The sequence below is a fragment of the Salmo salar genome, chromosome 04 (genome assembly GCF_965601325.2).
Source record: "Salmo salar chromosome 04, fSalSal1, whole genome shotgun sequence".
Taxonomy (NCBI): Eukaryota; Metazoa; Chordata; class Actinopteri; order Salmoniformes; family Salmonidae; genus Salmo; species Salmo salar.
The window spans coordinates 32,752,948-32,776,869 of record NC_138294.1 but is presented as its reverse complement, the minus strand read 5'-3'; the positions used below and the strand labels follow the sequence as shown (position 1 = coordinate 32,776,869).

The 23,922-nt window shown below is 44.4% G+C and overlaps 1 protein-coding gene across 1 annotated transcript in view; it reads right to left on the bottom strand.

Annotated features, from left to right (window-relative positions):
• The window catches only part of LOC106602757 (catenin alpha-2), a 672,188-nt gene that overhangs the window by 19,278 nt on the left and 628,988 nt on the right, over positions 1-23,922 (bottom strand). Inside the window, exons 13-15 of the mRNA XM_014195596.3 lie at positions 23,317-23,468; positions 19,343-19,456; positions 1,081-1,262 (exon numbers count right to left, since the gene is read on the bottom strand). Coding sequence (XP_014051071.2) covers positions 1,081-1,262; positions 19,343-19,456; positions 23,317-23,468 — 448 coding nt within the window. The remainder of the gene's footprint in view (positions 1-1,080; positions 1,263-19,342; positions 19,457-23,316; positions 23,469-23,922) is intronic.

Here is a 23,922-nt window from a genome sequence, read left to right as displayed (position 1 = left end):
TTGCCAAGATAATCCATCCACCTGACAGGTGTGGCATATCTATAAGCTGATTAAACAGCATGATCATTACACAGGTACATCTTGTTTTGGGGGACAATAAAAGGCCACTCTAAAATGTTCAGTTTTGACACACAACACAATGCCACAGATGTCTGAAGTTTTGAGAGAGCGTGCAATTGGCATGCTGACTGCAAGAATGTCCACCAGAGCTGTTGCCAGAGAATTTAACGTTAATATCTCTACCATAAGCTGTCTCCAATGTCGTTTTAGAGAAATGTCGTTTTAAACAATTTGGCAATACATCCAACCGGCCTCCCAATCGCAGACCACGTGTATGGCGTTGTGTGGGCGAGAGCGGTTTGCTGATGTCAACGTTGTGAACAGAGTGCCCCATGGTGGCGGTGGGATTATGGTATGGGCAGGTATAAGCTACGGACAACAAACAAAATTGCATTTTATCAATGGCATTTTGAATGCACAGAGATACCATGACGAGATCCTGAGGCCAATTGTCGTGCCATTCATCCGCCACCATCACCTCATGTTTCAGCATGATCATGTATGGCCCCATTTTACAAGGATCTGTACACAATTCCTGAAAGCTGAAAATGTTCCAGTTCTTCCATGGCCTGCATACTTACCAGACATTTCACCAAATGACATGTTTGAGATGCTCTGGATCGACAGCGTATTCCAGTCCCCGCTAAACTTCAGTTGTTTGTTACATGTTTCTTTTAATACATTTCGAATGTCTAAATATTCCACAAAGACGTGCCCTGCTGAAGTGTGCTATGGGTTTTAGGGAATTGATCTACCATAGAAATATAATTACTAGAATGGGTATACAGAGCCTCTGTCCACGGCAATTTTACTGGTTAACTAATGGATACACTCAAATATAGCTGACATGGTATTGTTATGCACCATTTCCAAATGACCACCGGTCCTCAACATAACAAACCTGTTGACTTGAATGGTGACACCCGTTCTAGTAAATCTATATTATTGTAATTATTACATTGACATTCATAAGGACTACCAGTTACAACTAGCTTCTCTTTAGCCACATTGTTACTGTACCTGGTGAAGTCTGTCATCTCCATCATGATCATGCACATCTGCTTGGCAAGGACGATGATGTCGTTGCCATTGTCGTCCCACTTGGCCACTTCGGCGTCCAGCTTGCACTTCTCTTGCCGGAAGCTCTCCACCTGCTCGGCGATCTTCGCCTTCTCCTCCTGAGGCAGCTGGGCCATGATGGCCTGAGAGGGGCAGGAGGAGGAAGATGTAGGAGGAAGTAGAGGAAGGTGAGTAGGGGAGTCAAAAAGAGAGAATGAGTAGTGAAACATATAGGGAGAAGAGGAAGTGGGAGAAAGGGGGAAGAATAGATTGAGGAGGAAGAGAAGGAGTGGAGAGAGAGAAGGAATAATCAAACAATTAAACACTGGCAGTGAAAAGGCTTACTATGATACAACAAATACCAAAGATTAAGCATCAATTGCTCTTCAAATATTTAGCTGGCTGCCACTTTGAGGAGCCTATATTCCTTAGTATACTCAACGAGAACAGATATTGCGTTAAGAGTTTGACTTTGCCCTTCCAAAAGGTTTCCGAATAAAGTTATAAAAACTTGATGATTAATCAACCAGAGCTCCTAAAACCCCTTGACATCTTATACTCGTGAAGAGAAAAATCCATTCCTCGGCTTGTTTTGCCGTGAGAATACATTGTGCTCTCTTGCCAGAGCCATTCGAGGCAGGTCTGAGATGGCATAAATCTCTAGGCAAGGTCACCAGTGCAGTAGAGGCTCCGATGTTATTTGGGAGATAAATGTCTAATTACTTTACTTCTCATACCAGTCAATGAATAATGTATTTGTTCAACGTTCTGAGGTGAGTGCAGGGGAGAAAAGTAAGTCGGGCACTATTAGTTTTGTACTATTGATTGAGAAGGAAAGATGAAGTATCCATTGCAGGGATGATATTGTTTTTAACCTCACCCTCCAAACAATGCAAAAAGTCAAATCAAAGCAAGCCTAAATGTTTACATATTGAGTGATAATTCACTTAAAATGTGTATTTGTTCTTACCAAGCTGAATTATCTAACATCATTGGCAGATTTTTTTGCTTATTTTAACCCAAAAAAAAGCTTATTGGAGGAGATGTGAGGTAGGAACCTTGATAGCAAGGTTTTGATGACTAGTTTCCAGGCACAGCCTTCAAACTCTTCCTAGACCATGTAGAATGTCTTTATAAGCATGACTGGTCTCATTAAGAAATAACTTCCCCACGCTGCCTCTTTTTCTCTCCTCTCCTCTCTCTCCTCCGTCCGTCTGTCTGTCTACGTCCCTCCTACATTTCTTTCACAGCAAAGCTGGTGTGTGGGGGTGACCGGCAGGACGAGCTCAGTGTGAACGTGTATCACCTTTCACCCCTCCCTCCATGGAGGTGTGAGGAAGAGAATAACAACCACAAATGACTCGTCTTCCTCTCATAAAGTAGCTCAGAACGGAAGGAGAGAAAGCGTGAGAGAGATGCAGAGAGAGGCACAAAGCTGTTTTAGGTGTCATCAGACACTGCTATCTCATCACACAGCACCAGATGTCACCCTACTGATCACTCCCTCTCTACAGTCTCAGAGCCAGATATTATATGTTTGGTATTGCTGCCCAAGTGGAACTATTTCACCAGCGGAGCCTTGCTGGTTTCTGTTTCGGAGCAAGCTGGACCAGGGCTCTTTCTCAGTTAGTATTTTCTTGATTCCTTGCGTCCTCTCTCTCCTCACAAGGTTCTTAAAATGCATTGGCGGAGAAGGTCCAAGGACCTTCCCCTCGGACCCTCTCCTCCAATGGGATTTGAGAAGGAGGCAAGGAGAGAGGATGCGAGGCAAGGAGTCAAGGAGAAAGGAATTGGGCAAGTGCCCATGTTTACATGCCTCAGGCTGGCGTTTGAGTAGTAGTTTAAAGCAGTGGTTCTCAAACCTCTCCTCAGGGACCCCCAGCCATTCCATGCATTTGATCTATTCCAGAGCAAGCACACCTGATTCAACTTGTCAACTAATTAGATTAATTAGATGAGCTTGTTCAGGGCTAAAACAAAATTGTGAAACGTCTGGGGCCCCAGGAGAGGTTTGAGAACCACTGGTGTAAAGCACAGATGTTCCATTATATTGACCAGATTCTACATTGGTCGCTCAAACAATTACAATACATGTCTTTAAAAATGGAAAGCAGTCGGCAAGATCAGATGGGACCATTCTAGCCACTGAGAGAGCAGATACCCACGGGTCCCACGGGGGACCAGTACGGGAAGAAAAAAAATGTCTGAAATGTATGCATTCACTACTGTAAGTCGCTCTGGATAAGAGCGTCTGCTAAATGACTAAAATGTAAAATGTAAAAAATGATACCCGTGTGAACAACCACAACGGTCCTTGCTAACCAGAATCCTTGGGACGTCCCTACCCAATTGAATTTGATATTTAAAATGGTTAAAGTAACCGGTTATGGTTAAGGTAAGAGTTAGGGTATGAACGTCCCAAGGATCCCGGATAGCACTAACAGCACAACTCCGATATAAAGCGTTTTTTCTCAAAGTTGCCGGGATGTCACATGTCCTACTTATATCGGTACACTCGTAACAACCTAAGCATTACAAAACGTATATTCGATCAAATACACTCATGTAGCAAATAACCCATTACATTTTTGTTGACCACATTTGACACTCATTTACCTCCATACAAACGCCACCTGCTGGACAAGACAGATTTTGGCCCGGGTTAACCCTCTTGCTTTGCCTCTTCCTCTCTGTTTAAAGCAATGTAAACACATAAACAAACATAACCCCTACAGTGTTGAGTGTAGCTAGATTTCGTACAGCTGCTCTGTGCCAAAACACACACCATACATGCGTCCCGCCTATCCTGTTCATAAACAACAACATGGGTGGGTGAGAACGGCGGTAGGTAAAACTTAAACACACGGCAGTGTTAGTCTGTAATTAAACCCAAAAGGAACCAAAATTACAAGTAAAGAGGGAAAATCCTCAGGGGAAGCTTTATCTCTTTTGTAGCACTCTTCATAGACACTGAATACAGACACGCTCTGTTAAATATCGCATTTAACATGAGACTGAGCAGCCAAACAGAGGGCAGGAAGTCCTGTATTAAACTCCAAGTGGAATCAATCGCGACAGGTTAGTGCATACACCGAGAGAGAGACGACCCCATCCCGACCGTGAGCGACACCATGGCCATCAACTGGGTAATTGCACCCACCCTCCCCCTGACAGTTGCGACGGGCAAGGGTGGCTCGGCTCAGCACCACGGACCCCCACAGTCAGGGGTCAGACATTAGAATGCCCTCCTCGCCACATCTTTTATTCACTGATCACTAATTATACGGGGTGCCAGCAGAGCTGAGGCAGGTGGATAGTGAGCATGGGGTCTATTCATTAATGCACACCGTAGCAAAATGTTCTGTAACAGAAAACAAAAACAAACGTTTCTTAACCATACACCAGTCTCAACGTCAACAGTGAAGAGGCGACTCCGGGATGCTGGCCTTCTAGGCAGAGTTGCAAAGAAAAAGCCATCTCTCAGACTGGCCAATAAGAAGAAAATATTAAGACGGGCAAAAGAACACAGACATTGGACAGAGGAACTCTGCCTAGAAGGCCAGCATCCCGGAGTCGCCTCTTCACTGTTGACGTTGAGACTGTTGTTATGCGGGTACCATTTAATGAAGCTGCCAGTTGAGGACTTGTGTGTTGTCTTTTTCTCAAACTAGACACTAATGTACTTGTCCTCTTGCTCAGTTGTACACCGGGGCCCCCCACTCCTCTTTCTATTCTGGTTTGAGCCAGTTTGCGCTGTTCTGTGAAGGGAGGAGTACACAGCACTGTACGAGATCTTCAGTTTCTTGGCAATTTCTCGCATGGAATAGCCTTCATTTCTCAGAACAAGAATATATTGATGAGTTTCAGAAGAAAGGTCTTTGTTTCTAGCCATTTGGAGCCTGTAATCGAACCCACAAATGCAGATGCTCCAGATACTCAACAAGTCTAAAGAAGGGTTTTCTAATGATCAATTTGGCTTTTAAAATTAGAAACTTGGATTAGCTAACACAACGTGCCATTGGAACACAGGTGTGATGGTTGCTGATAATGGGCCTCTGTACGCCTATGTAGATATTCCATAAAAAAATCTGACGTTTCCAGCTACTATAGTCATTTACAACATTAACAATGTCTACACTGTATTTCTAATCAATTTTATGTTATTTTAATTGAAACATTTTCTTTCAAAAACAAGGACATTTCTAAGTGACCCCAAACTTTTGAACGGTAGTATATTTGATATATTACAGTATATGCATGCACTGTGTGAATCAGCAGAATGTATGTACTGTGTTGAAATCCTCACTCCTGTTCAGAAATCAGAAACCACACTGAAAACGGCAGTGGACAAGTTGACAGAGAAATCCCTCTTTGCTGCTAATTCCGGACCAGTGAAGTCACTGACCAAGACATTTTGAAACCTGAGTTGTTGACCAGATCGAACCACGTATTTTAAAATACTGGGTTCTCTCTCTGTTAAACATCATGGTAAACATCAGTAGTTTTCAACCGTGAGCTCTGTAATTATCGGTTGTAGTGATGACCGAGAAACCTTCCCATGTCAACCAATCTAATGTCTGGGCAATTTTGGGCCCACCAATTGTGTGTGAATTGGCAGCCTCTAAGACGTATCTGGACATGTATTTTCAAGGTGTTTGTTGAAGCACAAATCCTTACACCGAGGTGTATTACAATGGTATTGGATCTGGATAAACTGTTAAAGAGTCATTGAGTTTTCTCATCACTCCTCTATACATCTGAATGCAATACTTAATCTTCATTTTGGAGCTAGGAATACATTGACATACATGTTAGGGTAGATTTCAACACTACCACTCTCCCACTTTCATTACCACATAACCATACCTTTCAATGTATCTTCTTGTAGCTCTAAAATATCGCCCCTCGTTAAACTATCGAATCTCCCATTCCTCTCAAACATTTTAGAAAAAGCTGTTGCGCAGCGAACTCACTGCCTTCCTGAAGACAAACAATGTATACGAAACACTTCAGTCTGGTTTTAGACCCCATCATAGCACTGAGACTGCATTCATGAAGGTGGTAAATGACCTTTTAATGGTGTCAGACCAAGGCTCTGCGTCTGTCCTCATGCTGATAGACCTTGGTGCTGCTTTTGTTTAGATCTTATCTGTTGGGAAAGGTATCAGCTTGCCTCTGTGGATGGTTTGTCCTCTGACAAATCAACTGTACATTTCAGTGTTCCTCAAGGTTCCGTTTTAAGACCACTATTTTATTCACTATATATTTTACCTCTTGGTGATGTCATTCGGAAACATAATGTTAACTTTCACTGCTATGCGTACGATACACAGCTGTACATTTCGATGAAACATGGCGAAGCCCCAAAATTGCCCTCCTTGGAAGCCTGTGTTTCAGACCTAAGGAACTGGATGGCGGAACATGTTTTACTTTTAAACTTGGACAAAACAGAGATGCTAGTTCTAGGTCTCAAAAAACAGAGATCTTCTGTTGGATCTGACAATTAATCTTAATGGTTGTACAGTCGTCTCAAATAAAGCTGAGAAGGACCTTGGCGTTACTCTGGACCCTAATGTCTCTTTTGACTAATATATCAAGACTGTTTCAAGGACAGCTTTTTTCCATCTACGTAACATTGCAAAAATCTGAAACCTTCTGTCCAAAAAACGTATCCATACTTTTGTCACTTCTAGATTATACTACCGCAATGCTCTACTTTCCGGCTACCCAGATAAAGCACAAAATAAACTTCAGTTAGTGCTAAACACGGCTGCTAGAATCTTGACCAGAACCAAAAAATTGGATCATATTACTCCAGTGCTCCACTCCAGTGGCTTCCCGTTAAGTCTAGGGCTGATTAAGGTTTTACTGCTAACCTACAAAGCATTACATGGGCTTGCTCCTACCTATCTTTCCAATTTGTTTCTGAAGTACATACCTACACGTATGCTACGGTCACAAGACGCAGGTCTCCTTATTATGCCTAGAATTTCTAAACAAACAACTGGAGGCAGGGCTTTCTCTTATAGAGCTCCATTTTAATGGAATGGTCTACCTATCCATGTGAGAGACCAGACTTGGTCTCAATCTTTAAGTCTTTATTGAAGACTCATCTCTTCAGTAGGTCCTATGATTGAGTGTAGTCTGGCCCAGGGGTGTGAAGGTGAACGGAAAGGCACTGGAACGACGAACCGCCCTTGCCGTCTCTGCCTGGCCCGTTCTCCTCTCTCCACTGGGATTCTCTGCCTCTAACCCTATTACGGGGCTGAGTCACTGGCTTACTGGTGCTCTTCCATGCCGTCCCTAGGAGTGGTGCGTCACTTGAATGGGTTGAGTCACTGACGTGATCTTCCTTTCCACATTGGCGCCCCCCTCGGGTTCGTTCTGTGGAGGAGATCTTCATTGGCTATACTCGGCCTTGTCTCAGGGTAGTAGGTTGGTGGTTGAAGATATCCCTCTAGTGGTGTGGGGGCTGTGCTTTGGAAAAGTGGTTGGGTTTATATCCTGCCTGGTTGGCCCTGTCCGGGGGTATCGTTGGACGGGGCCACAGTGTCTCCCGACCCCTCCTGTCTCAGCCTCCAGTGTTTATGCTGCAATAGTATCTGTCAGGGGGCTAGGGTCATTCTGTTATATCTGGAGTATTTCTCCTGTCTTATCCGGTGTCCTGTGTGAATTTAAGTATGCTCCCTCTATCTTCTCTCGGAGGACCTGAGCCCTAGGACCATGCCTCAGGACAACCTGGCCTGATGACTCCTTGCTGTCCCCAGTCCACCTGGTCATGCTGCTGCTCCAGTTTCAACTGTTCTGCCTGCGGCTAAGGAACCCTGACCTGTTTACCGGACGTGCTACCTTGTCCCGGACCTGCTGTTTTCGACTCTCTACCACACCTGCTGGCTCTAACTCTGAATGATTGACTATGAAAAGCCAACTGACATTTACTCCTGAGGTGCTGAACTGTTGCACACTCTACAACCACAGTGATTATTATTATTTGACCCTGCTGGTCAACTACGAATGTTTGAACATCTTGGCCATGTTCTGTTATAATCTCCACGCAGCACAGCCAGAAGAGGACTCGCCACCCCTCAGAGCCTGGTTCCTTCCTAGGTTCCTGCCTTTCTAGGGAGTTTTCCTAGCCACTGTACTTCAACATCTGCATTGCTTGTTGTTTGGGGTTTTAGGCTGGGTTTTTATATAGCACTTTGTGACATCAGCTGATGCAAAAAGGGCTTTATAAATACATTTGATTGATTGAATTTTACTGATCATTCAAAATGTACGCACACACACTAATAGCCATAATCAAGTAGCCTACATCAGCTTTTACATTGTTCACCATCTATATGTTCTGCTTCTACAATTGAACATCCAAACATTTCAGGCATTACTGGTCATTACTGTATCTAGTTCTACATCCAGCTATTCTACTTGTAGATGGAATCTACATGATATATGTGGCTACAGTATGTAAGAATTACATAACATCTAGGACTACTCAATCTGTTTTGGGGAAGTTCTGCGTAAGCGGACACTGCGTTCACGGTAAACGCTACATATGTCAGCTCAATCAGAAATTACCTTTACATTTCTATACACAATCTGTAATGCTTCAGTGATACCGATTGAATAGAGACCCTAGTGTATTGAGTTTGGGTATTTTATTGACTTTAGAGCGATAAAACATCTATAGCTTCCACAAAGAGCTTACATATTGCTGTGACAAATCTGACCTTTTCCATTGATCATTATGAGAAATTCAGCATTACTGTAATTTTTTCCCAAATGTAAGGTTGCTACTATCTGTATCATTAATTCTCGTGTGCCAACACTAAACATAGGCTTAGCCATGAACACTGAGAGACAAGGGTGAAGGTCAGAACTTAATCAATGAAATAAAAACAAACTACAAATGTAGCTTACATGGCAAACACAAAGCAGAGGTAAACAAATGCACATGCACTGAATACAACAGGTTTAGACCTTAACATGAAATGTTTACCTACAAGCCCTTAACCAATAAAAAAAGAGTTAAGAAAATATTTACTTAATAAACTAAAGTAAAAAAGAAATTATAATAATTTGAAAAAGTAACACAATAAAATAACAATAATGAGGCTGTATACAGGGGGAACCGGTACCGAGTCAATGTGCAGGGGCACAGGTTAGTCGAGGTAATTTGTATACGTAGGTAGGGGTAAAGTGACTATACATAGACAATAAACAGCAAATAAAAATGGTCTGGGAGGCCATTTGATTCATTGTTCAGCAGTCTTATGGCTTGTGGGTAGGAACTGTTAAGTAGCCTTTTGGACCTAGACTTGGCATTCGGGTACCGCTTGCCGTGCGTCTTTTTTGGGCCTTCGTCTGACACCGCCTAGTATATAGGTCCTGGATGGCAGGAAGTTTGGCCCCAGTGATGTACTGGGCTGTATGCACTACCCCGCCTTACGGTCAGATGCTGAGCAGTTACCATACCAGGCGGTGATGCAACCGGTCAGGATGCTCTCAATGGTGCAGCTGTAGAACCTTTTGAGGATGTGGGGACCCATGGCAAATCTTTTCAATATGCTGAGGGGGAAAGTGCATTGTCATGCCCTCTTAACAACTTCCTTGGTGTGTTTGGACCATGATAGTTTGTTGGTAGTATGGACACTCCTTTCCCTGTAGTCCACGATCATCTCCTTTGGACTTGCTCACGTTGAGGGAGAGATTGTTTTCCTGGAACCACACTGCCAGGTCTCTGACCTCCTCCCTATAGGCTGTCTCATCGTTGTCAGTGATCAGGCCTACCACCATTGTGTCGTCAGCAAACTTAATGATGGTGTTGGGGTCGTGCTTGGCCACGCAATCATGGGTGGAAAGGGAGAACAGGAGTGGACTAAGCACACACCCCTAAGGGGCCCCCGTGTTGATGATCAGCGTGGCAGATGTGTTGTTGCTGACCCTTACCACCTGGGGGCAGCCCGTCAGGAAGTCCAGGATCCAGTTGCAGAGGGAGGTGTTTAGTCCCAGGGTCCTTAGCTTAGTGATGAGCTTTGTGGGCACTATGGTGTTGAACACTGAGCTGTAGTCAATGAACAGCATTCTCACATAGGTGTTCCTTTTGTCCAGGTAATGGCAGGTGTGGTGTGCGATTGAGATTGCGTCATCTGTGGATCTGTTAGGGCTGTATGCGAATTGGAGTCGGTCTAGGGTTTCTGGGATGATGGTGTTTATGTGAGACAAGACCAGCCTTTCAAAACACCTAATGGCTACCAACGAGAGTGCTACGGGGCGGTAGTAATTTAGGCAGGCTACCTTCGCTTTCTTTGGCACAGGTGGTCTGCTTGAAACATGTAGGTATTACAGATTCGGTCAGGGAGATGTTGAAAATGTCAGTGTAGACACTTGCCAGTTGGTCCGCGCATGCTCTGAGTACACGTCCTAGTAATCCGTCTGGCACTGCTGCCCCGTGAATGTTGAAGGTCAACATTCACTATGGAGACCGTGATCACATAGTCGTCCAGAACAGCTGGTGCTCTCATGCATGCTTCAGAGTTTCTTACCTCGAATCGAGCATAAAAAGGTATTTAGCCCATCTGGTAGGCTCGCATCACTGGGCAGCTCGCAGCTGGGTTTCCCTTTGTAGTCAGTAATAGTTGGCAAACCCTGCCACATCCGTTGAGCATCAGGGCCAGTGTAGTAGGATTCTATCTTAGTCCTGTATTGACACTTTGCCTGTTTGATGGTTCGTCTGAGAGCATAGCGGGATTTATTATAAGTGTCTGGATTAGTGTCCCACTCCTTGAAAGCGGCAGCTCTAGCCTTTAGCTCCATGGCTTCTGGTTGGGATATGTACGTACGGTCACTGTGGGGAAGACGTCATCGATGCACTTACTGATGAAGCCAGTGACTTAGGTGGTATACTCCTCAATGCAGTCCTGTTGCATAGGATAAGCGTCATCTGACCATTTCCGTACTGAGCGGTGTCACTGGTACTTCCTGCTTTAATTTTTGCTTATAAGCAGGAATCAGGGGGATAGAATTATGGTCCGGTTTGCTAAATGGAGGGCGAGCTTTGTATGTGTATCTGTGTGTGGAGTAAAAGTGGTCTAGAGGTTTTTTTACTCTAGTTGCACATCTGAAATGCTGGTAAAAATTTGGCTAAATGGATTTAAATTTAACTGCATTAAAGTCCCCGGCCACTAGGAGCGCCGTTTCTTGATTAGGATTTTCTTGTTTGCTTATGGCCTTATACAGCTCATTGAGCGCAGTCTTAGTGCCAGCATAGGTTTGTGGTGGTAAATAGACAGCTACAAAAAATATAGATGAAAACTCTCTTGGTAGTGTGGTCTACAGCTTATCATGAAGTACTCTACCTCAGGCGAGCAATACCTCGAGGCTGCCTTAATGTTAAACATCACGCACCAGCTGTTACTGACAAATAGACACACACCCCCACCCCTCGTCGCACCGGAAATAGCTGTTCTGTCCTGCCGATGCACGGAAAACCCAGCCAACTGTATATTATCCGTGAAACATAAGATATTACAGTTTTTATTATCCCATTGGTAGGATAGTCTCGAATGGAGCTCATCCAGTTTATTCTCCAGTAATTGCACATTGGCCAATGGAACAGATATTACTCGCCAACAAATTCTCACAAGGCACCCTAATATCTGTATTTCCTTCTGTTCTTCATGCGAATGACAGGGATTTGGGCCTTGTCCGGGAGCAACATTATATCCTTTGCATCAGACTCATTAAAGAAAAAAATATTTGTCCAGTTCGAGGTGAGTAATCGCTGTTCTGATATCCAGAAGCTCTTTTCGGTCATAAGAGATGGTAGCATCAACATTATGTACAAAATAAGTTACAAACAATGCGAAAAAATACACAAAATAGCACAATTGGTAAAATGGCAGCCATCACCTCAGGCGCCATTCTTCCAAATAAGCCTGACTGGACAGTAGGTTAACTGGACAGTATTTTCCTGCTGGCTGTTTAGTTCCACACCTTAACTTAGTATGTTCAAATGGAGAGCTACACTGCTAATAAATCAGCAACATCACTTGCAACTTGGTCACAGCAGCAAGGCCTTATGGGGTGTGGAGTCTTTTTTGTTGGCAGACATTTTGAGCTACCCCCTTTAGAGGGAGGCAGGCAGTTGAAAGAAGTTTTCCCCAACCAAGTTCACCTTTCTCCGGGGGCACTATGACCAGACCTGGTCTAGCTGGAGACTGGAAGGGCATTTACTCATACTGATACAGGAAGTGTCAGTCAATCAGTAAAACCACAGTGAAAACAACAACTACCGTAATTTCCGGACTATTAAGCGCACCTGAATATAAGCCGCACCCACTGAATTTAAGTTTTTTATTTTTATTTTGAACATAAATAAGCCGCACATGTCTATAAGCCGCAGGTGCCTACCGGTACATTGAAACAAATTAACTTTACACAGGCTTTAACGAAACACGGCTTGTAACAAAAATAAATAGGCTTTAACGAAGCACGGCTTGTAACAAAATAAATAGGCTTTAACGAAACACGGCTTGTAACAAAAATAAATAGGCTTTAACAAAACACGGCTTGTAACAAAAAATAAAAAATTAGCAGTAAACAGTAGCCTACCAAGAAAGTGATTGGTCACTATCTTCCTCCTCCTGTGCACTGAAACCACTGAAGTCATCTCCTTCGGTGTCGGAGTTGAATAGCCTCAGAATTGCTTCATCCGATATTGGATCGTTTTCATTGTCGCTCTCGTCACTTTCATCCGGAGGCAAATCCCCCGCTGAGCCCTCTTCAACACGCAGCAGTCCAGCCTTTCGAAACCCGTTGATGATAGTGGATTTTTTGACAATGTTCCACGCTGTCAGGACCCACAAATTTGAAAGCGGGAAAAATCCATATATTAGCCGCGTCATTGTTTAAGCCGCGAAGTTCAAAGCGTGGGAAAAAAGTTGCGGCTTATAGTCCAGAATTTACGGTAAACTGAAATAAAAAGGATCTTGGTCAGCTAGCAACTGCAAACACAATAAAGACAAAAAGCAGAGGGAGAAAAAAAGGTTGGCAACATGGCCAGCTCTGGCTGTATGGCTGTCACACACCTGTATCGAGTCTAGGAGTTCCCTGATTGTGGCACGATACACATGACAAACCAACTTTAATATGTGGTTTGTGATGAAGTCTACTTAAATAGGTAAACTATTTCTTAACTGTGTCACCTCTTACCTCAATCAATTAAGTGTTTACCATTACTGTAAAAAGTGTACAGACAACTTCACAGGTCTGGTTCCAATTCCTCTGCTGTATTAAAGGGAATCTACCCCAACTGTCAATGACATGAAGATGGCGGCTCAAAAGGTTAGCTTAGTCCTCAAACTTTCTCAATGGTGATTTACAAAGAAACACAGGGGCCAATTGGGATGTCATAATAGAAGGGTTGGCGGGGGGGGGGGGGTACTAGGCGAGAGTATTTTCTTCTTCTCCCGCTCTCCAGAATTCACTTATCCCAAAATCCCTTCCTCTGCTTACTGATAACAACAAGAGCGGGCCTTGGGAGCTTAGCGCAGTGGCAAATCCCATCGTATAGAGCACGTGCCAATACACTCGGCGGCTCGGCGGGGATTAGACACGGCGCTTTCTGGGTTTCTTCACAGGCAGGGGCATCGCGAAATGACTTTAATTTGTTTCATTTGAAATAAAATGCCCAGACACTAGCGAGATCAATTTTATGGCTGACCTATCAGGGGCTTTGTGTGTGTGTGCGTGTCTCTCTGTGTGTGTTTGCGTGCATGCTTTTTTGCATGTAAACTCAGCAAAAAAAGAAACGTCCTTTCACTGTCAACTGCGTTTATTTTCAGCAAACTTAACATGTGTAAATATTTGTATGAACATAACAAGATTCAACAACTGAGACATAAACTGACCAAGTTCCACAGACATGTGACTAACAGAAATGGAATAATGTGTCCCTGAACAAAGGGGGGGGTCAAAATCAAAAGCAACAGTCAGTATCTGGTGTGGCCACCAGCTGCATTAAGTACTGCAGTGGATCTCCTCCTCATGGGCTGCACCAGATTTGCCAGTTCTTGCTGTGAGATGTTACCCCACTCTTCCACCAAGGCACCTGCAAGTTCCCGGACATTTCTGGGGGGAATGGCCCTAGCCCTCACCCTCCTATCCAACAAGTTCCAGACGTGCTCAATGGGATTGAGATCTGGGCTCTTCGCTGGCCATGGCAGAACACTGACATTCCTGTCTTGCAGGAAATCACACACAGAACAAGCAGTATGGCTGGTGGCATCGTCATGCTGGAGGGTCATGTCAGGATGAGCCTGCAGGAAGGGTACCACATGAGGAAGGAGGATGTCTTCCCTGTAACGCACAGCGTTGAGATTGCCTGCAATGACAACAAGCTCAGTCCGATGATGCTGTGACACACCGCCCCAGACCATGACGGACCCTCCACCTCCAAATCGATCGCGCTCCAGAGTACAGGCCTCGGTGTAACGCTCATTCCTTCGACAATAGACGCGAATCCGACCATCACCCCTGGTGAGACAAAACCGCGACTCGTCAGTGAAGAGCACTTTTTGCCAGTCCTGTTAGGTCCAGCGATGGTGTGTTTGTGCCCATAGGCGACGTTGTTGCCGGTGATGTCTGGTGAGGACCTGACTTACAACAGGCCTACAAGCCCTGTTCAGCCTCTCTCAGCCTATTGCGGACAGTCTGAGCACTGATGGAGGGATTGTGCATTCCTGGTGTAAGCCATCCTGTACCTGTCCCGCAGGTGTGATATTCAGATGTACCGATTCTGTGCAGGTGTTGTTACATGTGGTCTGCCACTGCGAGGACGATCAGCTGTCCATCTTAGGCATCTCACAGTACGGACATTGCAATTTATTGCCCTGGCCATTTCTGCAGTCCTCATGACTCCTTGCAGCATGCCTAAGGCACGTTCACGCAGATGAGCAGGGACCCTGGGCATCTTTCTTTTGGTGTTTTTTAGAGTCCGTAGAAAGACCTCTTTAGTGTCCTAAGTTTTTATAACTGTGACCTTAATTGCCTACGGTCTGTAAGCTGTTAGGGTCTTAACAACTGTTCCACAGGTGCATGTTCATTAATAGTTTATGGTTCATTGAACAAGCATGGGAAACCGTTTTTAAACCCTTTACAAGGAAGATCTGTGAAGTTATTTGGATTTTTACGAATTATCTTTGAAAGACAGGGTCCTGAAAAAGGGGCGTTTTTTTTCGCTGAGTTTATGTGCGCGTCTCTATGTGTGTGTATGTGTGTGTCTCTGTCTCTGTGTGAGTATGTGTGTGTCTCTGTCTCTCTGTGAGTACGTGTGTGTCTCTATGTAGGTATGTGTGTCTCTGTCTCTGTGTGAGTCTCTGTCTCTGTGTGAGTATGTGTGTGTCTCTGTCTCTATGTGAGTGTGTGTGTCTCTATGTAGGTATGTGTGTCTCTGTCTCTATGTGAGTCTCTGTCTCTATGTGAGTATGTGTGTGTCTATGTCTCTATGTGAGTATGTGTGTGTCTATGTCTCTATGTGAGTATGTGTGTGTCTATGTCTTTGTGTGAGTATGTGTGTGTCTATGTCTCTGTGTGAGTATGTGTGTGTCTATGTCTCTGTGTACGTATGGGTGTGTCTCTGTCTCTGTCTCTGTGTAAGTATGTGTGTGTCTCTGTGCAAGTAAGTGTGTGTCTCTGTGCGAGTAAGTGTGTGTCTCTGTGCGAGTAAGTGTGTGTCTCTGTGCAAGTAAGTGTGTGTCTCTCTGTCTCTGTGTGAGTATGTGTGTCTCTCTGTGAGTATGTGTGTCTCTGTCTCTGTGTGAGTATGTGTGTGTGTCTCTGTCTCTCTGTAAGTATGTGTGTGTGTCTCTGTCTCTGTGTGAGTATGTGTGTGTCTCTGTGTAAGTATGTGTGTCTCTCTGTAAGTATGTGTGTGTCTCTGTCTCTGTGTGAGTATGTGTGTGTCTCTGTAAGTATGTGTGTGTGTCTCTGTCTCTGTGTGAGTATGTGTGTGTCTCTGTGTAAGTATGTGTGTCTCTCTGTAAGTATGTGTGTGTCTCTGTCTCTGTGTAAGTGGAGGACAAAAATACAGAGTGAGAGAGAGAGAGGCCATCTCCTGTGTGTTTGCTCCCTCCTCATATTATACATGTTTGAGTCTAATAACTTAGCTCTATGCATAAGTATAATAGAAGTGACAACCAGGAAGAGCCGCTCGAGGAACAATGGGGGGGGGGGGGGGGGGGCAGAGAGAGAAAAAGGAAGAGCGAGAGGGAGAGAAAACAAGAGAAATAAAGCCTTGTTCACACTGGAGAAGCAACACAATGGCGGTGTAATTTATTTATTTATTTTATTTCACCTTTATTTAACCAGGTAGGCAAGTTGAGAACAAGTTCTCATTTACAATTGCGACCTGGCCAAGATAAAGCAAAGCAGTTCGACAACATACAAAAACACAGAGTTACACATGGACTAAAACAACATACAATCAGTGATACAGTAGAAAAAAATAAGACTATATACAATGTGAGCAAATGATGTGAGATAAGGGAGGTAAAGGCAAAAAAGGCCATGGTGGCAAAGTGAATAAAGTATAGCAAGTAAAACACTGGAATGGTAGATTTGTAATTTGAAGAAAGTTCAAAGTTAAAATATAAATAATATGGTGCAAAGGAGCAAAATAATAGATAAAATAAATAAATAATTGTTGTGCCATCAAATTGATCAAAAATATCCGTTGCATCACACCCGTAGTGTCAGAATGTGAGATCGAGACAGAGGGAGGGAAAGAAAGAGTGAGTGAGAGGCTAACCTGGTGTCGTGTGGTTTGTGTGTATTTGACGCAAAGAGAGACCCACTGGGCACAGAAGTCAGTTAAACGTCTAGTTTTGATGTACATTTGGTTAAGTTGTCAATTAACGTGAATTCAACGTGAATTCAAGCAAACACTTCACCCTTTCATTGGATTTAGGTTCAAAGTAGGGTGAAAAAAAAACGCCTTGCAAATCTAATTCCACATTGATTCAACGTCATCACAGATTTTTTTTGGGGGGGGTTGAAATGATGTGAAAACACTGTCGATTGAAGCTGTTTTTGCCCAGTGAGGAGTAGCTAACCTCGTGTCAGCGCGGTGTGTGCTGCATACTACACTACACATGCCCAGCGTGAAAGGAATAGTGGGTGTAAACCTGGACATGCTCGCCATGTCGGCTCACACTGAGAAGACACACAAGATGGCCGATCACCTTTCCTCTTGTCTCTTCTAATGACAACACACGCTGTGGTGTGCCAATGTGCACTTCACGTGACCGGGAGAAGGTAAACAGGGTTTACCGTGACATGACAGGTTAGGGCGAGTGGGCAGGACCCCTGTGTCCAGGCCAACCGCATCTTTTACGTATGCGTGTCTATGTGAAAATGTGAGTGTACATGTTTGTGTTTATGAGCAAATGTACTGGATGTGTGTGTGTGTGTGTGTGTGTGTGTGTGTGTGTGTGTGTGTGTGTGTGTGTGTGTGTGTGTGTGTGTGTGTGTGTGTGTGTGTGTGTGTGTGTGTGTGTGTGTGTGTGTGTGTGTGTGTGTGTGTGTGTGTGTGTGTGTGTAAGATAGCAAGCATGTCTATATATCATGTGCATGTCTACATTTCCAAATGAACAGCACCCATTCATTTCAAGTGGCATCCATTTTCAACATGAGACCCAGGAGCACGCACCTCAAACTAACTAGCAGCAGGAGGTATCGCCCACTCAGAGTTGCATAGACACTTGTTCAACTCTGTGTGATGCGTTTGAGCTCAGATTGCCTTCGCTGCAGGAGGTCGTGGGTGTGTGTGTGGGTGCGCGTGTGTGAGCCACGGGACACAGTTGGGACGACTCAGTGGGATTCGATGAGACCCAACTGTACCCACTTCTCACCCTGGCAAAACAGGCACTGGACCCCCTGCCGGACCCCCTACCAGTGTCCCAGAACAATGGCTGTCTATGCTCCCAAAAGGACAATGCTGTACCCGCCTTATGGCCAAAGTTCAAAGTTAGTTGTTATAATCATGGAGTTAGACACAACCGTTCTCTCTGTTTGTTTTCACCTCCTTTAAACTTTTTGACAAGTTCATTTGGAGAGAGATGTTGTGGTTGTGGTGTGTGTGTGTGTGTTTATGAGGCCAGTTGGTGCCAACAGGCTTTGGGTTAATTTCAATGTTTCCCCTCTCCAATCCATTTCCCATTCATAATGCCAACTCTCCCTCCCTCTTTCACACTCTCTCTCTCTCTCGCTCTCTCTCTCCCGGACTCCCTCCGACTTTGAGGAAGGCTTCCTAGCAGCAGCAGGCCTCTCAGGATGAGGGGAGGCATGAGGCCAAACCTTTTCCTGCCACCCGGCATTCCACAATCCAACCTCAACAGCCAACCACTATCCCTGCTGTAGGGGTGGTAAGCACTGATACCCTTTAATGTACTTTAAGCAGTGCCCCTGTGTACAAATAATACATGGAAAAAAACACTAATGTGCACAAAGCCCAAAGCCCCGGTGATCACTGGTCACAGGCTTGGCACGGGTCGAGTGTGCGTTCCCGGTAATATCGAAGGGGGGATACGGCTTCATTTGCACTCGCAATTTTACACCCGTCTCTCCTCCCGAGTGGGATCATGCTTTAGTCATTTCAAAACAATCAAATTAGGTTATGATCATTTCAATGTACTTTTCGTTTTCCGTATGATGGAATCCTGTGATATTAAAATCATACAATAGTGGGGTTTATCCAGCGCAGAACCCACTGGGAATTTACATTATGTTGAACACGAGAGAAATTGAAGTGGTGCAACAAGAGGCTTTATGTAATGAAAGGGAAGGCCGACTTGCAATATGACACACTACAACAATACCCTTTTCACATTACTGAGCATGAGCTAAACTGAGCCAAGCCTAGGTTTACTGGGCTGACCTGGTTACGAATCCACCAGAGTTGCTGGAACTGTGCAGGGAAGGACAATGTGAAAGGCCTTTGTGATAAATAGGGGTATCCTTGGGCACATCGGAAATGGCACCCTATTCCCTACGCAGTGCACCTCTTGATTCAAAAGTAGTGCACTATATTGGGTCCCATTTCCGACTCAACCCCAATCATGTTCCTATGCAGCGAGCTACGGAATGTTCCAGAGCAGGTTCTGGAGTGCGGTTCTAGTGTATGGCTCTAGTGGGGTTCGAGAGCTGGTTCTAGAGTTCCACTCACCCTGGCGCTCTGTCCGGCGATGAGCTGGTCGTCCTCCGTCTGGACGCTGGTCCTGCTGCGGGCGTCGTAGTCCTCCTGCTCAAAGTCTGAGTCATCCTCCAGCTCCTCAGGTGTCTACAGAGAAAGGTGAAGAGGGGATGGAGAGGGAAAAGAGGCAGAGAGAGAGGGGGGGGGTAGAAAGAGATAGTGGATAGAGAGGGGGATACAAAAGGGGTAGGAGAGAGAAAGAAGGAGAAAGTATTAGGGAGAGAAGGGAAAGGTGTGTGGGAGATGAGAAGAGAAATGGAAGAATAGTAGATATAGAGAGAAAGAGAGAGAAGGAGAGAGAAAAAAACATGACGACTGTTAGATCAACAGCTGCAGTGTCACACAACACAGATTTTTGATACATCAGTCCTCAGACACATCTCTATCTCCCCTCTCCCTCTACTACTGTTCTTCTCACTCACAGACTTCTTCTTCAGCTTCTGTGTCCTGGGTTGAGTCTGTTCTCAGCAAGAGTCTGAGGGCAGATAGGCCTTCCGGGCACGTGAGGGGCGGCTGGCAGGAGATGTCACACAATTAACAGCAAGTCAGATCTCCTTGTGTTGAATTATTCAGCCCGTTTTTTTTGTACATGCTTTATATGCTCTGATTTCAAGTCCCTTGCATCATTGTTTTTAAGAAGTCTCGGTGGTGGTTTACACCACGCACCATAAGAGCACTATAAAGCTCCCTGAAATAGTGGGATCAAACGGCACAAAGGGAAAAGGGCGGGAAGGGTAAATGGCCTCAAGAGATTCTGTGATTTGTTTTTTTCTTCTTCAGTCTTCAACTTGTTGTCAACTGCTATCTCACAACGAGACAGGGTGGGGACGAGACAGATGTTCTAGACAGGCAGGACTCGGGGACGAATCAGTTAATGTGTTCGACCAATGAAGAGCAGGGATCTGGGGCTTCCGGGCCAATCGGGAGGCAGTTAGCTGAGGAGAAGGGCGGGATGAGTGGCTCAGTCGCCCACCTGTCTGTCTGTTTGTCAACAACGTGTCTATCGTCACGGCAACACTGTAAACATCATCTATACCGTCCTCATCTCCAGACATAACAACCTCCTCTACAAACTGAAGAGGCCACTAGTCCAAAAAGCTGGTTTTATACCTGCTTCTCTTGAAAACAAACCGAATTTCTCGCAAATCCACCACACAAACATGAAGACGTTACAGTTGTGCGCCTCTACACGACACAAAGGCAGGCGTGATATCAGACTCTATATCCGACAATATCAATATCGTGCACATCTGTTCTCTGCGTGGTACATAGAGGAAGACGAGGAGAAGACTGTGATATGTGTGTGCGTTCCATATACATGGGAGACGGCACTGGAGCGTATAGCGGCTGTTTAACGAGCACCTGACCAGTTCTGCTATTCAGTGTGTGTTTCCGCGCTGATCTGAGTTTTCTGGACGTCATGCTTTCGCCATCGTTTCCTATGACCGATCGTTACTCGTTGTGTATCTATTATTACGTGTTGTACTTTTCTATTGTTTCTCTATTTTGTTTTTCTCTACATTGTTGGGAAGAGCCCGTGAGTAAGCGTTTCACTGTTAGTCCACACCTGTTGTTTACAAAGCAGGCGATGAGTACAATTGTATTTTATTTGATGGCAGCCTATTCCTGATATAGTGCACGACTTTTGACCAGAGCACTATGAGCCCTGATCAAAAGTAGTGCACTATAAAAGGGAACGGGGTGCCATTTGGGACGCAACCCGGGTGAGGTTTGACGGCTTGTGTCTCCTGCAGGTTAATTATTTCCCCTTTGTTCCCAGAAGAATGGATATGTGCTCCCTTTGTGTGTGGAAATGAGCGTGAACATTGAAGCCTTGTTTTAGTTGAATTGCGTGGCACGTTCCATTTTCTGGAGTGGACATATAGCAGATGTCTGCGGACGTGTGTACGTGTGTTTGAGTGTGTGTGTGTGAGAGTGCGTTTGTGTGTGTGTGTGGAATGCTATTTTATTAACCCTCTACACACACACACCCGACCATACTCAACTTCTAAAATGAACACCATGGAGAATTGCCCCCATAATCCATTGCTGTTGTAGGGTACAATGTGGCTCTGCCAGCAGATTCTAAAGAAATCATTTTCTAAAGAAATCCATGTACACCAGCTTACACAGGAGCAAAAAAACACACCACAAAAACATCCTTCAGACGTTTCATATGAAAGGCTACACATTGTATTACGGAAGTTAGGCTACACAATGACGAGAAATCATAGCTAGTCCTCCAAGCCTCCAAGAGTAATTTAACTTGGAAATAGATTATGAGGCTGGTGTGTCGGTCTCGGCCAGTTCAAAGCCCCTGTTTTACATTATTTACCAACGTCAAATTATTTCCCCATAATTAGATTTTTCTCGCAACTGCACTGGGAAACTTTCCAGCAGTCCAAAGTCGAATACATGATTTTGCATGGTGGTATTGGGAGAAGGGGGGGGGGGTACGAGAAGAGAGAAAACACTAGACAAACAACATCTCGTAGGCCTACCATGGTGGATACAGTGTGGTGTGGCTGAGTATACAACATTACTTTGTAATAGGCTTTGTTGTAACATCAATACAAAAGTCTAGCCTGGAACTAGTCTTGCAGTATTATGTTACAAGTAAACAAGTCTTGTCAGAGCCAGAACAGCCCATAGAGTAGCAGCCTAATTCCATTTCTTTGTAGCATCCCCCTGGACAGGAAGCTCGTCTATCTCAGGGTCTTACCCCCAATCCATGTCCTTAATGCTGAGTGCCAAGCAGAGAGGAATCAGGTACCATTTTTAGAGTCTTTGGTATGACTCCACCAGGGATTGAACCCTCAACCTTCCAATCTCAGGGTGGATACTGTAACCACAAGGCCACGGAGTTGGTCTGTTCTAACCAGCCCTAAAGTGTTATGTCATATGCATCAAAGCTGGGACCGAGAGACTGAAAAACAGCTTCTGTCTCAAGGCCATCAGTTAAACAGCCATCACTAACACAGAGAGGCTGCTGCCTACATACAGACTTGAAATCATTTTCCACTTCAATAAATGGATCACTAATCACTTTAATAATGTTCACATATCTTGCATTACTCATCTCATATGGATATATTCTATTTTATACCAACTATTGCATCTTGCCTATGCCACTCAGTCATTGCTCATCCATATATTTATATGTACATATTCTTAATCCATTATTTTGATTTGTGTGTATTAGGTAGTTGTTGTGGAATTGTTAGATTACATGTTAGATTTTCTTTTTCTTTTTTTACCTTTCTTTTACTTGGCAAGTCAGTTAAGAACAAATTCTTATTTACAATGACAGCCTACCAGGTAATAGTGGGTTAACCACCTTGTTCAGGCAGAACAACAGATTTTTACTTTGTCAGCTCGGGGATTCCATCCCGCAACCTTTCGGTTACCGGCCCAACGCTCAAACCACTAGGCTACCCCAGATATTTCTGCATTGTTGGAATTAGAAGCACAACAATTCGCTACACTCGCAATAACATCTGCTAACCATGTGTATGTGACCAATACAATTTGATTTGATTTGATTTCTTATGAACCGTGAAGTTCTTTGTAATTTAATTTCCATGTCATTTAATTTCTTACTCGCTAACATCAAATCAGGGAAATTGTTTGTGTTTCATCTTGTGAAAATGGACATTTCATGTGACCTCACGCAGGACACATTCTTGGAATTGGAGATTTTTGTTGTTGATGAAAATTGACATTTCGTCAGTTATAGGTGCGAATCCTTATGTACACTTGGTCATGCATTGATGTCAATGAGAGAAAAAGAGTGTGTCTCAAATGGCACCCGTGTTCCTACATAGTGCACTACTTTTCTATGGGCCCTGGTCAAAAGTAGTGCACTATAATGGGAATAGCCTGTGTAATTATGTACAGAGTCTGTTCCCAGCATGCTTTGAGAAGCGTGAGAGGAGGAAATGACGTACCCTGATCATAAGAACGGCTTTCCGGATGTCACGCACGCCGTCGTAGACCAGGCGGGACGCGTCGATGAACTCGTTCTCCTCGAAGGTCTGTGGGGGGTTTGTGCTCAGTGCCTCGATGGCCACCTCCACTTGTTCAGCGAAACGGGGCATGACTGGAAGAAGGGAGGGAGAGAGAGGGAGGGAAAGGGAGAGAAAAAGAGATAACAATAAGAATGGCGACCAGAATTTACTTGACTCAGGTGCACTCACTTAATTAATTTTTATATTTTAGGCAGCATGTGCCTTCCTCAGTGTGTGTGTGAGAAACAGAGAAAGAACGAGAGAGAGCAAGAAAGCAGATAAACAAAGGTGAAAAACAAGAGAAATATCTGAAAAAACATCCCTCAAAAGTGTATCTTTCCTCCTAAGGGGATGGGCACATTGGTTTGAGAGAGAGGTGGAATACCGAAAGAGACGTGTGTGTGTGTGTCTATGTAAGACAATGTGTGGGTGTTCTATTCTCAAACCAAGGACACACACTCTGCGCGTCAAATACATCTTCTGAAGCGGGGGTCCCAGCCTCTGTCAATGTAGCCTCTCGAGAAAAAGACGAGATGTCACCAGAAA